This window comes from Lepisma saccharinum, chromosome 2 (assembly GCF_977018435.1).
Source record: "Lepisma saccharinum chromosome 2, izLepSacc3.1, whole genome shotgun sequence".
NCBI lineage: Eukaryota > Metazoa > Arthropoda > Insecta > Zygentoma > Lepismatidae > Lepisma > Lepisma saccharinum.
Genome location: NC_139230.1, coordinates 93,392,122 through 93,406,587, shown reverse-complemented (window position 1 = coordinate 93,406,587; position 14,466 = coordinate 93,392,122). Strand labels below are relative to the sequence as shown.

Here is a 14,466-nt window from a genome sequence, read left to right as displayed (position 1 = left end):
CTGGCAAAGCTAATGTTTAGTTACGCATTCTACCGCTAGGGCGACAGTAAATCAAGATGGCTGGAAACAAAGACAGGAGAGCATTTTGTGTCCTGGAATATCATGTACAACAGTCAGTTATTTGTGTCCAACGAAGTTTTAGGACGAAGTTCGGGTTAGATCCACCAAGCGGTCACTCAATACGGAAGTGGTATAGACAATTTAAAGAAAGTGGTGTATCTGCAAGAGGAAATCAACAGCCAGCCAGGAGTTAGTGATGAAACAGTTGATCGGGTGCATGCGACTTTCGTCAGAAACCCCAACAAATAAACGGTTCGTGCAAGTAGAGAATTGAACTTGAAGCAGAAAACAGTGTGGCACCAGGATGTCAGGAGGGAACTCAACAGAAGGTTACCAATACCAAATCAATGGATAGGACGAGCTAGTCGTGAGGATCAGGTTTTTCTTCCTTGGCCCCCCGTGAGACTTTTCTTTGTGGGGTTATGTTAAAAACCAAGTGTATGAGCCTCCCCTACCTAACAACTTACCTGAACTTCGAGTACGCATCCAAGAAGCAGTTGCGTCCATTGACACTGAGATGTTGGGAAGAGTGTGGCAAGAATTTGACTATCGGCTTGATGTGTGCCGAATTACAAAAGGCACTCATATTGAGCACCTTTGACGTGGAACATAACACATATGTATGTAAAAAAAAAAAAAACTTTTTGAGTTTTTTTTTTCATTTAAAATAATTTGCATGTCATTGTGACTAAATAAACGTGAGATATTAAACTTTGAAATCGGGAAGATCATTTAGAACAGCCCTGTATATACACAAAAATACTCCCCTCCAGACTATTAGAAAGTAGTTCTGGAACAATCTAGCAGGTGGCTTATCCTTGTTAACTGTACTTTCACCTGAAAGAGAATGTCGCTGGACTCTTTATCTCAAGCTCTATTTCCTTTATTCTTCTTCCTTCTTCTCTCCTCTTTCTCTCTTGTCCTTTCCACTCTTTCTAACACCTTCTTTCATTCTTTGTTTAACTTCAGTCTCCCATTCCAGTTCATTGTGTCTTCTTCGCCTTTCTTCTCTATTTCCTTGGAGTCCTTCCATTTTCTCACTAGTATTCTCTTCTCCTTTCCTAGCTGCTTAGCCTCATCCCACTCTGTGTCATGTCCTGTTTCTCTCCTGTGTTTAAATATTGCATTTCTCTCCCTCTTAAGTCGTACATCATCCCTATGTTGTTTCAACCTGTCTTTCAACCTCTTTTTCGTTTCTCCCATGTACACACTCTGACATTCTTTACATTTCACTTCGTAGATAATCCCTTCCTCTTCCTCTTCTCTGTTTTTCTTTTTCTTGTTTGCATTCTTTGCTATTCTTAAGATGCTTCTCCCTCCCTTCCCGTAAGTTTTAATGACCGCTTTTCTAAGCACTTTGCATATCTTTTCTGTGGTCTTCCGCATACTCCTTATTCCAAACCTCCTCTCTTTTTCTTTCTCTTCCTCTTTCTCTTCCAATTCTCCCCTGCCACTTTTCTTCCTTCTTCTGTTTATGTCCAGTCTATCCTCTTTCTCATAGCCATTTTTTCCACCTGTTTCCATAGGCTATTTACTTTGCCTTCATTTTGACATTCTTTCGTGCATATTTTCTTGATTCTGTTCTCCATATTCTGTATAAAATTTCCTTTTTGTCACCTCACTTACATCACTTCTTTTGTGGCAGAATACCCCTGCTGCACGCTTCTTCTGATGTCAAGCGGTTTCAATTTCTTGTCCTCTCTTCCTTTTCATCAATATATCTAGGTAGCTAATCTTGTCTTCTTCTTCTATTCTGAGTTCCAATAATATCCCTTTTTCTTCATCTTGTATATCTTTGGCAAATATGTTGAGCAGCCTCTTCGTTCCCTTCCATATGTCAAAACAATCGTCCACAATGTCTAGTCTTATTTGTACAAAATCCAATTTCATTGAGATGGATATACCCCTAGGTGAGTTAAAAGAAGTTGCTACTGAACAACATGTTCCAGTCTAGAATCCACTCTCCCCCGGACTAAAAACCTCTACATACCTTTATCTTCATATCACAGAGCAGCTTTATTCCAATTATTGTTACAGATATGGAATTGTCAAATGCTGTATATTTACTGATATAAACAAAACCAGCTGATTGCTGATATACAAAATTTCTGCCTCTTTATAATATGACAAATGTGTACAGACTCATGATTGCATATGAATCTAAGTACAGACAGGAATCTTACTTTTATGGGATAAATAGTAATTTAGTATTCTTGAGTATATATGACCCACACACATGAATTAATGAGCATTATGTTGGAACACTTTTTTCAATGAAAATTATTCAGCCAATTTGTAGGATATGCATGTGAATAGGAGTTCATGTTTCCAAGAAGTTGTAAGGGAAGTATACTAATCACTCACCATACACATATCCCACACATGCCTGTTTTAAGTCCCTATAATGCAGTCTTGCATCATTTAATGCTTTTGTCACAGATTCTTTTGCCATTTGTGGATAGTCAAAATCTTCTCGCCTCCCAGGTTTTTCAAACTGAAATGTAAAAATATTTTAATCATGCTTAGTTGGTTAAAACAAGATTTTTATCAAATGATTAAAAAAAAACTTGAGTGTGTAATGAACAGACTAAATGACAAAACTTGAAGTATTATTACTAGAGCTCGGAAGTTGAAGACCTATAAATTGCCAAAAAAAGACCTATAAAAGATGTAAAAATATCAACAAAAGGACCTAAAAACGAAAAAAAAAAAGGATGTATAAATGTGATCCAAATTAATTAAAAACTTCAGTTCTAATTACATATTTAATGAATACGCACAACACCTCCTTATCTGACTTGAGATCTTTTCAGGCGCGTGCTGTCTGGTCGTATACACCGTACTGAAAGCTTCAAAACAAGATAAAGCTGCCACTTACAGCGTGACCTTCCAGACAAGTTATGGTTAAAGGACCTTGTACCGTACCTACTTCAGTCGTCCAAAAATGTTTTTCTCTCATTTCAGGGATGGTTCAATTATGGTTTATATATATATTATTTATTTATTTACTACAGAAAGGATGTTTAAGAGGTTATGATGAACTGATGAAGATTCGAATTGAGAATGGTCAGTAAAAACCTAGTCGAAAGAAGGTGAAGTTGCAAAAAAAAAAAAGCCGTTAAGACCTAAAAATAGGCTACAAAAGGACCAATAAGCCAAAAAATGCCGAAAAAGGCAAAAAAGGACAAATAAAGCCCACCTTTTTCTGGCCTACAATGACCCAAAATGAACATATATTATGTTGGGCCTAGTCTTTGGACACTAGGGGAAAAAAAGATTTTTCCTCAACTTCCGAGCCCTAATTATTACAAATAACTGAGTGATAAACCAAAAAACTCCAGAAAAGCTATAAAGTACAGCCATGTATGTCCAACTTACCAATGTGGTCATATGTCATATCAAATTAGGCTAGAATTTCATGAGGAATATGTTAGAATGCTTAATTTCAATGTAACTTTTCATCTGCATGCTGCGTGAACCCCAGTGTTCTTTATTTTTAAAATTATTTTTTGTGTGGTTTGATTGACAATGATTTTCCCTGGGGAGATTCCTCTGATATGTCACATTGTTACAAAATCCTCCCAAACGTCACCAAAACTGACTACCACGTTGATTAAGAAATTTCAAGAAATGGGTACAGTTATCATCATTTATGAAATGAGAAACACTGGGTTGGAGTAGAATAAGGGATCAGACCACATTGAAAATCCACATACCAATGTGTTCTTGTGAACTTCCAGCCCATTCTGACATGTCACATGACCACCTTATCATTTTAGAAAAATAAAGTTGCCTCCATGATGCCACCATGTTGGTAACATCAGGGTGGTGACAGACCAGGAAAACCGGAAAAAGTCAGGGAATTTGAGAGGTTAAAAAAAGTCAGGGAATTTTGTCTTGATTGAAGTTTTTAATATTTTTATGCGATGAAACGGATGTGCCAGACGTTTGCTTGGAAAGACGACGTTATAAAGCGCTGTATGGGAACAGGACATCTTGTTGCTAAATCTCAGCCTGAACTTTTAGGCCCCTTTTATGCACAACACAACCATTTCACCAGAAACCAGTGATGGCAAGAAGAGAAGGGGGGAGAGAAATTTCCGGAGGGGCAGAAAAAAATTATAAGCCTCTAAATATTATGTGGGCCTCCTCGATGGCACAGTGGCTGCGTCGTCGCCTTGTAATCAAGGGGGTTCCAGGTTCGATACCCAGTATTTGCAATATCTGACAAAAATCACATGCATAAACAGAGCCTTGTATATCCGAGTTTGTCTGGTGAGGTACCACATTTCATTGAACAAACTTTTTGGGTTTGATTGTGCATGCGATTTATGTTGAATGTAGCAGTTTGATATTTGTCATTCTGCATCATCTGACAAAAATGGCATGCATTACTCTTTTGTGAATAAGATGTTTATTGGATGTCCCTTGTGCCGGTATGACATTTTATGTCGTTTACGATGTTTGTCGGATGGAACATCCAACAAAATTCACATGCATAAACTGAGCCTTATTAGTCTGTTGCACCACTGCAAACAGTGAAAAATGTTAATTGCTGCAAAGTAGTGTTTATGAATGTGCAGTGATGTCTGAACACATTTTTCACCCATTCAAAATAGCAAAATAACGCAAATTTGGCATAAAATGTGAATTGTTGGCATTTCTCACGAATTCAAACAAATGTGCTTTAACAACAAAAAATACCGCGAAATCCAACGTTCTTGTCTTTTTAGGCTTAAAAAATAAAATATGCCATATTTATGCACATGGAATGTGCAAGTTTTCCAACATTTTATCCAAGAGAAAAGTATAATGCATGTTATACATAGAATAATTCCGACAGCCACATTAAATCACATATTTCCCATGATTTTTTCCACTTCTATCAGAACAATTTGCATCACAGAGCAAAGTGGTGGGGTTCTGATAGGAGATCGAGTGTGTATCTACTTTAACACAGAGCCGCATCATTAGCATTTGTCGCGAGAAGTGGTGAAATTTTATCGGAGATAGAGTGCTCACTTACCACCACAGGGGAGTCTTAACATTGGCATTTATCGAGCTAGAAATAATGGAAAATAACTTGCTCCAAAATCGGTTCCAACATATTAAACTATCACGAAAATACATAGACGATGTGGTGTACAATTTGAAATAATAGTTTGAAAAGCACAATGGAAGTATAAGTTTTGGTATATTTGGCAGAAAAAATGTTCTAAAATATAAACGCAAATTTTTGGGTGCGTCGCCCTTCAGTATATATGGGGGAAAATCCCCTTACCTTAAAATTAAAAAGGGGGTGTGGAAAATAACTTCCAAGGTATCAAACTCTCACGAACATGCGTAGGCCATGTGACCTACAATTGAAAACAGTAGTTTGAAAATACCATGAAGGTATAATTTTAGGTAAATAACATCGAATTGTAAAAAGAATAAAAAAGAATAACACCAAAGATAACAAAAAATCAAAGTCCCTACTTATCAGGCATAAATAAAGAAGAATACTCCTAATTTTCAGCATAATCACTACCATTTTACTGGCAGTTGTAGCATAGCACTAAATTTTGTATGCCATGGCATGTGTGTCTCACAGCAAAAACTGGAACTATTTATACTACAGTGTAACTGTGAAAACCTTGTCCTGCCAGAAACCTCTTCAGCTGAACAAAAAGATGAAAGTTGGTAGATGCAAAGCCAGATTGTGGTCCAAGATCTCTCATCATGTGATTTTTTATTACATGAGTATAATTGAAAGCTTCGTGTTTTAGCATGGTGATTTATATCTACATATAAACATTCTATGTGCAGAAATTGTATACTATACGATGCACGGTTTTAGAAGCGATATGGGGTGGAGTTACGGAGAGCGCATTCTTGGCGACCAGCCAATAGCAAGAGTGCAACGTTGTACAGTTAAGAAACTGCGGCGAGCAAGTTAAGCGCCGTGTTCTGTATTTTTTTTTGCACGCAAGACGTTCTTTATAAAACTTGCCACTTTAAGGTTCATCATTGCATGGGACACGACAGTATGAACCTGACTGTCCAAGTCCCATGCATTTCTGTCGCCTACAGCCGGAGATATTGTTTCTCGAAGAAACGAGGGAAACAGCACGTCTCTACACACACACAGTGACCCTTAGTTTTCTTTCAGTGTTCCATCTGTTCTTTTTTTTTATTTGCCACCTTGTTAACCCCGCTGAGTTGTGTCTTGGTAAAGCTATGGGTGTCAAATTCGGCTGAATATGAACAATGGCCGTTCATTGTCATGGGCGTTTACGAACAATGTGAGTCTGAGTCACTTTCAGTTCAGCATTTTCGTAACAAGGGCGGTGTAAGATAATTGTACTCATACGCCACGAAGAACAGTTGTAAGACGATTCAATATGGCCCTTATTGATTGATTAAATGTTGGTTTATTTTACTTCGCTTTTCTGCTACCTTTGGCTAATCCCAAAGATGAGGATGGATGATAATATGATGAAGGGACACTTACAAACACCTATGCCTGGGCTGGGATTTGAATGCGGGACCCCTGGCATCGTAGCGCGCTGTGAAGTCCAGCCCTTATGTTCGATAGTTATGCAATAGTGTGTGTTCCGCAAGTGTTACTTAATAATTTCGCGCCGGCCCCCATGGTGGAGTGGTTAGCATATCGCACTATGACGCCAGGGATCCCGGGTTCAAATCCCGGCCTGGACATGGATTTTGTGGATGTCCATCCATCAATTTCATCATATCATCACTCATTCCCATCTTCGCAATTAGCCAAAAGTGACGGAAAAGTTAAATAAAATAAAGTAAAGCAAATCAAATTAATAATTTTGCTCTCGAAACCTATTACAAGTAGTACAAACACCAAGGGTAAAATATTACATTCACAAGACAGAAATCTTAGTTTTAAAGCATATTCTTGCTTCAAGGAATTGGCGTCGGAAGAAATGTGTGCTGAAACAGTGTTTTCTCCGAGTCGAGAACTTACGGCTAAAGCGAGTGGTGTCTGTGTGGATACTGTGTCGCTCTCGAAACCTATTACAAGTAGTACAGACACCAAGGGTAAAATATTACATTCACAAGACAGAAATCTTAGTTTTGAAGCGTATTCTTGCTTCAAGGAATTGGCGTCGGAAGAAATGTGTGCTGAAACAGTGTTTTCTCCGAGTCGAGAACTTACGGCTCAAGCGTGTGGTGTCTGTGTGCATACTGTGTTGCGTATTATAAAACAGGGTAACATATCTAACACAGAAATCGGTGAACACCTATTCAAATCTTCTGGGAAACATGCCAGAAAACAGAAACGAGAGTGATGATGATGGTCTTGCAGTTCCTCTATAATAAATACCTTCAAACTTCATTTAGGTACAAGTTTCTCTTACATGCTGCAGTGATATGATATAATCCTGTGTAGAATTCTATACTATATATTTCATTGTACTCAAATATCACGTGCATGCATTATATATAAAAAGCTGAATATTGGACACGTCGAAATCTCTGAGTTTCCTTTCCGCTAGCAGTTGGTTTGGCAGCAGCGCGACAGCATAGACAATTTAATCTGTGTACACAACAGCATAGAATTAACATGGGTTGTAGAAGTGATATAAAATTACTCTGCATTTAAACTGTTCAAACACTGCTAAGTACCAAACACCATATATGATTACCCTTAAGTGAGTATGTTTTCAAATGCCAAATCTGTTCGAGGTAATTTTAAAAATTACAATTGCTCATCACCAGGGAACAGATTTATATGTAGTAAAAATGTGCTAAATATGTAAATACATATTCAGTTATTTCCAGAAAAATATGGACTTAAAATTGTAAAAATTTACCTTTTTAATAATATAAGACTACATGAGCTACATAAAATACTGTTACTGTCTTGAAGAGAAACCGGAAGCGAATTTTCTACCACAAAATTGTTGCGTCTGGTGATGTTATGGAGTTAGCAATAGGCTGCTCGACTTGGGACTCTCTTCCAACATTGCCAAAATAACATTTGTAACAACCAGGAGCAGATGCTTGAGCCATATTTCTCTATTGTTGACAACAATTGTAAATAAACAGGAATTTCAAGTGTTTTACAATAGCAAAAGCAAACAGTTGGGAGATGTAAAATTGAAAAAAAAATGTTCCGATGACAGAAAACTTGTAATTAACACAGTTGGAGGGCACAAAAAAGGTTGTAAACTATAGTTTGTTTAATGTCGCTTCGGACTTTGTCACTTATTCGCAAGAAATTCACTCAATTCTTTTGGTCATGTGGGGACATGTAGTATATGTTGAGAAAAATTTTGTAATATGGAAATGATATGTAAAAATAACAAGTAAAATATGAGCCGAAACCTAATATATGTACAAATATGGAAAACAAAAACTGAATTTTTTGAGTGTACATGTCATGAGACGCAAAGATAATACAAGATATAACTGATTTCAGCTTCATACATAAATATATATATATAAATCCGTTCCCTGCTCATTACTTTTCAAAGTGCATCTTCTATACTCCTTATTGTAAAATGCAAGACTTCATATTTCAAGAAGTAAGGGGTCTCGAATTAGAATCATCTGGGCATGGGTTTTCTTTGTGAGTGTCCCTTTGTCAATTTCATCATCACTCATCTTCATCATCATGATTAACCAAAAGTGACAGAAAAGTAACCTAAAAACCTAATCCAATGGCTCAATCAAGAAAAAATGCTCACTCTGCTCCTGTATTGGCACACCCTTTGGCTCCAAGCACAGATTATATACAATATTATATACAAGTGAAAGATAAACACAGTGAACAGTGTGCCAATGTGCAAGCACTGTCTCCATCTCGATGTGATTATGTCAAGATAAATTCTCTGGAACTTCTGAAGAGTGACATCTCATTGCGGAAATATTAACTAACTCAATATAAAAAAAGCAGGGCTGTAGCTCGTCATATGCAGGACGATTGAACCAGAGATTATTATATAATGTACTTAATGTTTTAGCCCTAGTTAGTTTCCATCACACTCGATTTGGAAACTTTTTACGGCCACAATACCATACGATACAACCAATGGACCCATAGGATCACATGGTGAAGTGTGAAATCTTTTTGGAGAAATGGGCCTCAATCCTTTCAGAAAAGCTGAGCCTTCAGTGCTTCTCAGAAAGCAACCGAAAGCAGGAGAGATTGCCAGAAACCAATGTGTGTCTTCCTACATGCGTAAACAAGATCGCGAGGATATTATTATTTATTAGTCATAAAATAACTGAAAGAAACTATTATCACTGCTCTAAATTCCATATAGGTTACTTAAATTACAACTTATTTTGTATTTCGCAAATTTTAAAATTCGTAAAAAAATTGACGACTTGGGTCAAAGATGGTAAGGGCAGGCGTTTGTGTTTCCGGAAAGAGGAATGTCTGCAGTCTTCACCCTGCATCCAGCTCGAATGGCACCATGAGTGTTGACAGCTACAGTGTTGGCAACTGTCAAATTATTTACATGGTAATTCAAGTGAACTTTTTAACAAATTTTACAAGTAAATTCAATAAAATGATGACTTTTGAATAGAACTTTTGGGTGATAAAAAAAGTACCTTCTGATATTTGTAAACAGCACAAAAGTAAATTGTATACATTGTACACATTAAGAACATAAGAACATTTTGTATTATTATGGCACTTAATTACTTGAATATTATATACATACTCTTTCTGTTGTAATGATTTTGATCCCACAACGTAATTTCTATCTCTAAATTGATATATCTTTTCCCGTGAGCGATAAAATTAAGGACATAGTTTGGTATCACTTTCTGTCATTTCAGAGCTTTTCAAAGTGATCTTGTTTGGATGCTGTTGGGCAAAGAGTTTGCAAGGAAGTGTGTGTGTGTTGCTGGTGTTTGTGCTGTGAATTAATCGAAACTAACATAAATTTGGGAACGGTTGATACGGTTTTACTGTTTGTTTGAGATAGGCTATCAGGACTGGACCTACAGTTTAAAGTGGGATTCGAACTACCGTGCAATGTGCCTTAACTGGGTATCGAACCCGGGACCCATTGACTAAAAGGCAACGCCGTTACCACTATGCCATTGGGGAGGCCTCAGGGGTGTATTATTTTGCAATTTAAATGAGGGGGGGGGGAGGGTATGCGACACTTCCAGGAGTTCAGAATTTATTGTGGTAAGTAAATCGTCCATGCATGTGTCTCAGTGCTTTAATCGAAATCTTAATGTTTGACTTCTGAGTCAGAGGTGCTTACTTAAAATACATTTGGGGGGCAAGATTGGAATCAACAATATATTTTACATGTAAATATATAAAATTGTTGTCCCTCTACGTAAGTTTGGGGAGTGGCAGAAAGTGTTACAAAGTGACTCCGACTCTGAATGCGGTTATTAGAGCACACACAAATTCTCAATTACAATCACGGAGCATAAAATAAACGCGTGCCAACGTTTTGTCATCTTTTGCCCATATTAAAAACAATGCATAAATAAAAGTAATCAATAAATAGGAAATTCCATCCAGAAAAAGTTCCAATGGCATCTGTATGCGACACTAGTGGTTGGAGCGCGATACGCATATGTAGGCAGGTAAAAGTGGCTGTAATCTGGTAGAGTCGCAGCGCAACCGTTTTAGGTTAAAGATGACAACACTCATACTGCAAGGTACGTGTGGTAATCAGATTGTTGCACGCTCAGAATCCGGCATATAGCCACCAGCAATTGTGTGAGATTTGGCATTTGAAAACATACTCACTTAAGGGTAATAATATATGGTGTTTGGTACTTAGCAGTGTTTGAACAGTTTAAATGCAGAGTAATTTTATATCACTTCTACAACCCATGTTAATTCTATGCTGTTGTGTACACAGATTAAATTGTCTATGCTGTCGCGCTGCTGCCAAACCAACTGCTAGCGGAAAGGAAACTCAGAGATTTCGACGTGTCCAATATTCAGCTTTTTATATATAATGCATGCACGTGATATTTGAGTACAATGAAATATATAGTATAGAATTCTACACAGGATTATATCATATCACTGCAGCATGTAAGAGAAACTTGTACCTGAATGAAGTTTGAAGGTATTTATTATAGAGGAACTGCAAGACCACCATCATCACTCTCGTTTCTGTTTTCTGGCATGTTTCCCAGAAGATTTGAATAGGTGTTCACCGATTTCTGTGTTAGATATGTTACCCTGTTTTATAATACGCAACACAGTATGCACACAGACACCACACGCTTGAGCCGTAAGTTCTCGACTCGGAGAAAACACACATTTCTTCCGACGCCAATTCCTTGAAGCAAGAATACGCTTCAAAACTAAGATTTCTGTCTTGTGAATGTAATAATTTACCCTTGGTGTCTGTACTACTTGTAATAGGTTTCGAGAGCGACACAGTATCCACACAGACACCACTCGCTTTAGCCGTAAGTTCTCGACTCGGAGAAAACACTGTTTCAGCACACATTTCTTTAGACGCCAATTCCTTGAAGCAAGAATACGCTTTAAAACTAAGATTTCTGTCTTGTGAATGTAATATTTTACCCTTGGTGTTTGTACTACTTGTAATAGGTTTCGAGAGCAAAATTATTAATTTGATTTGCTTTACTTTATTTTATTTAACTTTTCCGTCACTTTTGGCTAATTGCGAAGATGGGAATGAGTGATGATATGATGAAATTGATGGATGGACATCCACAAAATCCATGTCCAGGCCGGGATTTGAACCTGGGATCCCTGGCGTCATAGTGCGATATGCTAACCACTCCACCATGGGGGCCGGCGCGAAATTATTAAGTAACACTTGCGGAACACACACTATTGCATAACTATTGAACATAAGGGCTGGACTTCACAGCGCGCTACGATGCCAGGGGTCCCGCATTCAAATCCCAGCCCAGGCATAGGTGTTTGTAAGTGTCCCTTCATCATATTATCATCCATCCTCATCTTTGGGATTAGCCAAAGGTAGCAGAAAAGCGAAGTAAAATAAACCAACATTTAATCAATCAATAAGGGCCATATTGAATCGTCTTACAACTGTTCTTCGTGGCGTATGAGTACAATTATCTTACACCGCCCTTGTTACGAAAATGCTGAACTGAAAGTGACTCAGACTCACATTGTTCGTAAACGCCCATGACAATGAACGGCCATTGTTCATATTCAGCCGAATTTGACACCCATAGCTTTACCAAGACACAACTCAGCGGGGTTAACAAGGTGGCAAATAAAAAAAAAAGAACAGATGGAACACTGAAAGAAAACTAAGGGTCACTGTGTGTGTGTAGAGACGTGCTGTTTCCCTCGTTTCTTCGAGAAACAATATCTCCGGCTGTAGGCGACAGAAATGCATGGGACTTGGACAGTCAGGTTCATAATGTCGTGTCCCATGCAATGATGAACCTTAAAGTGGCAAGTTTTATAAAGAACGTCTTGCGTGCAAAAAAAATACAGAACACGGCGCTTAACTTGCTCGCCGCAGTTTCTTAACTGTACAACGTTGCACTCTTGCTATTGGCTGGTCGCCAAGAATGCGCTCTCCGTAACTCCACCCCATATCGCTTCTAAAACCGTGCATCGTATAGTATACAATTTCTGCACATAGAATGTTTATATGTAGATATAAATCACCATGCTAAAACACGAAGCTTTCAATTATACTCATGTAATAAAAAATCACATGATGAGAGATCTTGGACCACAATCTGGCTTTGCATCTACCAACTTTCATCTTTTTGTTCAGCTGAAGAGGTTTCTGGCAGGACAAGGTTTTCACAGTTACACTGTAGTATAAATAGTTCCAGTTTTTGCTGTGAGACACACATGCCATGGCATACAAAATTTAGTGCTATGCTACAACTGCCAGTAAAATGGTAGTGATTATGCTGAAAATTAGGAGTATTCTTCTTTATTTATGCCTGATAAGTAGGGACTTTGATTTTTTGTTATCTTTGGTGTTATTCTTTTTTATTCTTTTTACAATTCGATGTTATTTACCTAAAATTATACCTTCATGGTATTTTCAAACTACTGTTTTCAATTGTAGGTCACATGGCCTACGCATGTTCGTGAGAGTTTGATACCTTGGAAGTTATTTTCCACACCCCCTTTTTAATTTTAAGGTAAGGGGATTTTCCCCCATATATACTGAAGGGCGACGAACCCAAAAATTTGCGTTTATATTTTAGAACATTTTTTCTGCCAAATATACCAAAACTTATACTTCCATTGTGCTTTTCAAACTATTATTTCAAATTGTACACCACATCGTCTATGTATTTTCGTGATAGTTTAATATGTTGGAACCGATTTTGGAGCAAGTTATTTTCCATTATTTCTAGCTCGATAAATGCCAATGTTAAGACTCCCCTGTGGTGGTAAGTGAGCACTCTATCTCCGATAAAATTTCACCACTTCTCGCGACAAATGCTAATGATGCGGCTCTGTGTTAAAGTAGATACACACTCGATCTCCTATCAGAACCCCACCACTTTGCTCTGTGATGCAAATTGTTCTGATAGAAGTGGAAAAAATCATGGGAAATATGTGATTTAATGTGGCTGTCGGAATTATTCTATGTATAACATGCATTATACTTTTCTCTTGGATAAAATGTTGGAAAACTTGCACATTCCATGTGCATAAATATGGCATATTTTATTTTTTAAGCCTAAAAAGACAAGAACGTTGGATTTCGCGGTATTTTTTGTTGTTAAAGCACATTTGTTTGAATTCGTGAGAAATGCCAACAATTCACATTTTATGCCAAATTTGCGTTATTTTGCTATTTTGAATGGGTGAAAAATGTGTTCAGACATCACTGCACATTCATAAACACTACTTTGCAGCAATTAACATTTTTCACTGTTTGCAGTGGTGCAACAGACTAATAAGGCTCAGTTTATGCATGTGAATTTTGTTGGATGTTCCATCCGACAAACATCGTAAACGACATAAAATGTCATACCGGCACAAGGGACATCCAATAAACATCTTATTCACAAAAGAGTAATGCATGCCATTTTTGTCAGATGATGCAGAATGACAAATATCAAACTGCTACATTCAACATAAATCGCATGCACAATCAAACCCAAAAAGTTTGTTCAATGAAATGTGGTACCACACCAGACAAACTCGGATATACAAGGCTCTGTTTATGCATGTGATTTTTGTCAGATATTGCAAATACTGGGTATCGAACCTGGAACCCCCTTGATTACAAGGCGACGACGCAGCCACTGTGCCATCGAGGAGGCCCACATAATATTTAGAGGCTTATAATTTTTTTCTGCCCCTCCGGAAATTTCTCTCCCCCCTTCTCTTCTTGGTTTCTGGTGAAATGGTTGTGTTGTGCATAAAAGGGGCCTAAAAGTTCAGGCTGAGATTTAGCAACAAGATGTCCTGTT

General features: G+C 37.7%; 1 protein-coding gene across 1 annotated transcript in view; it reads right to left on the bottom strand.

The window, feature by feature from the left end:
* Positions 1-14,466, bottom strand: part of LOC145984097 (sterol carrier protein 2-like) — a 128,896-nt gene that overhangs the window by 88,484 nt on the left and 25,946 nt on the right. Inside the window, exon 2 of the mRNA XM_083117507.1 lies at positions 2,425-2,554. Within this exon, the coding sequence (XP_082973633.1) occupies positions 2,425-2,554 (130 nt within the window). The remainder of the gene's footprint in view (positions 1-2,424; positions 2,555-14,466) is intronic.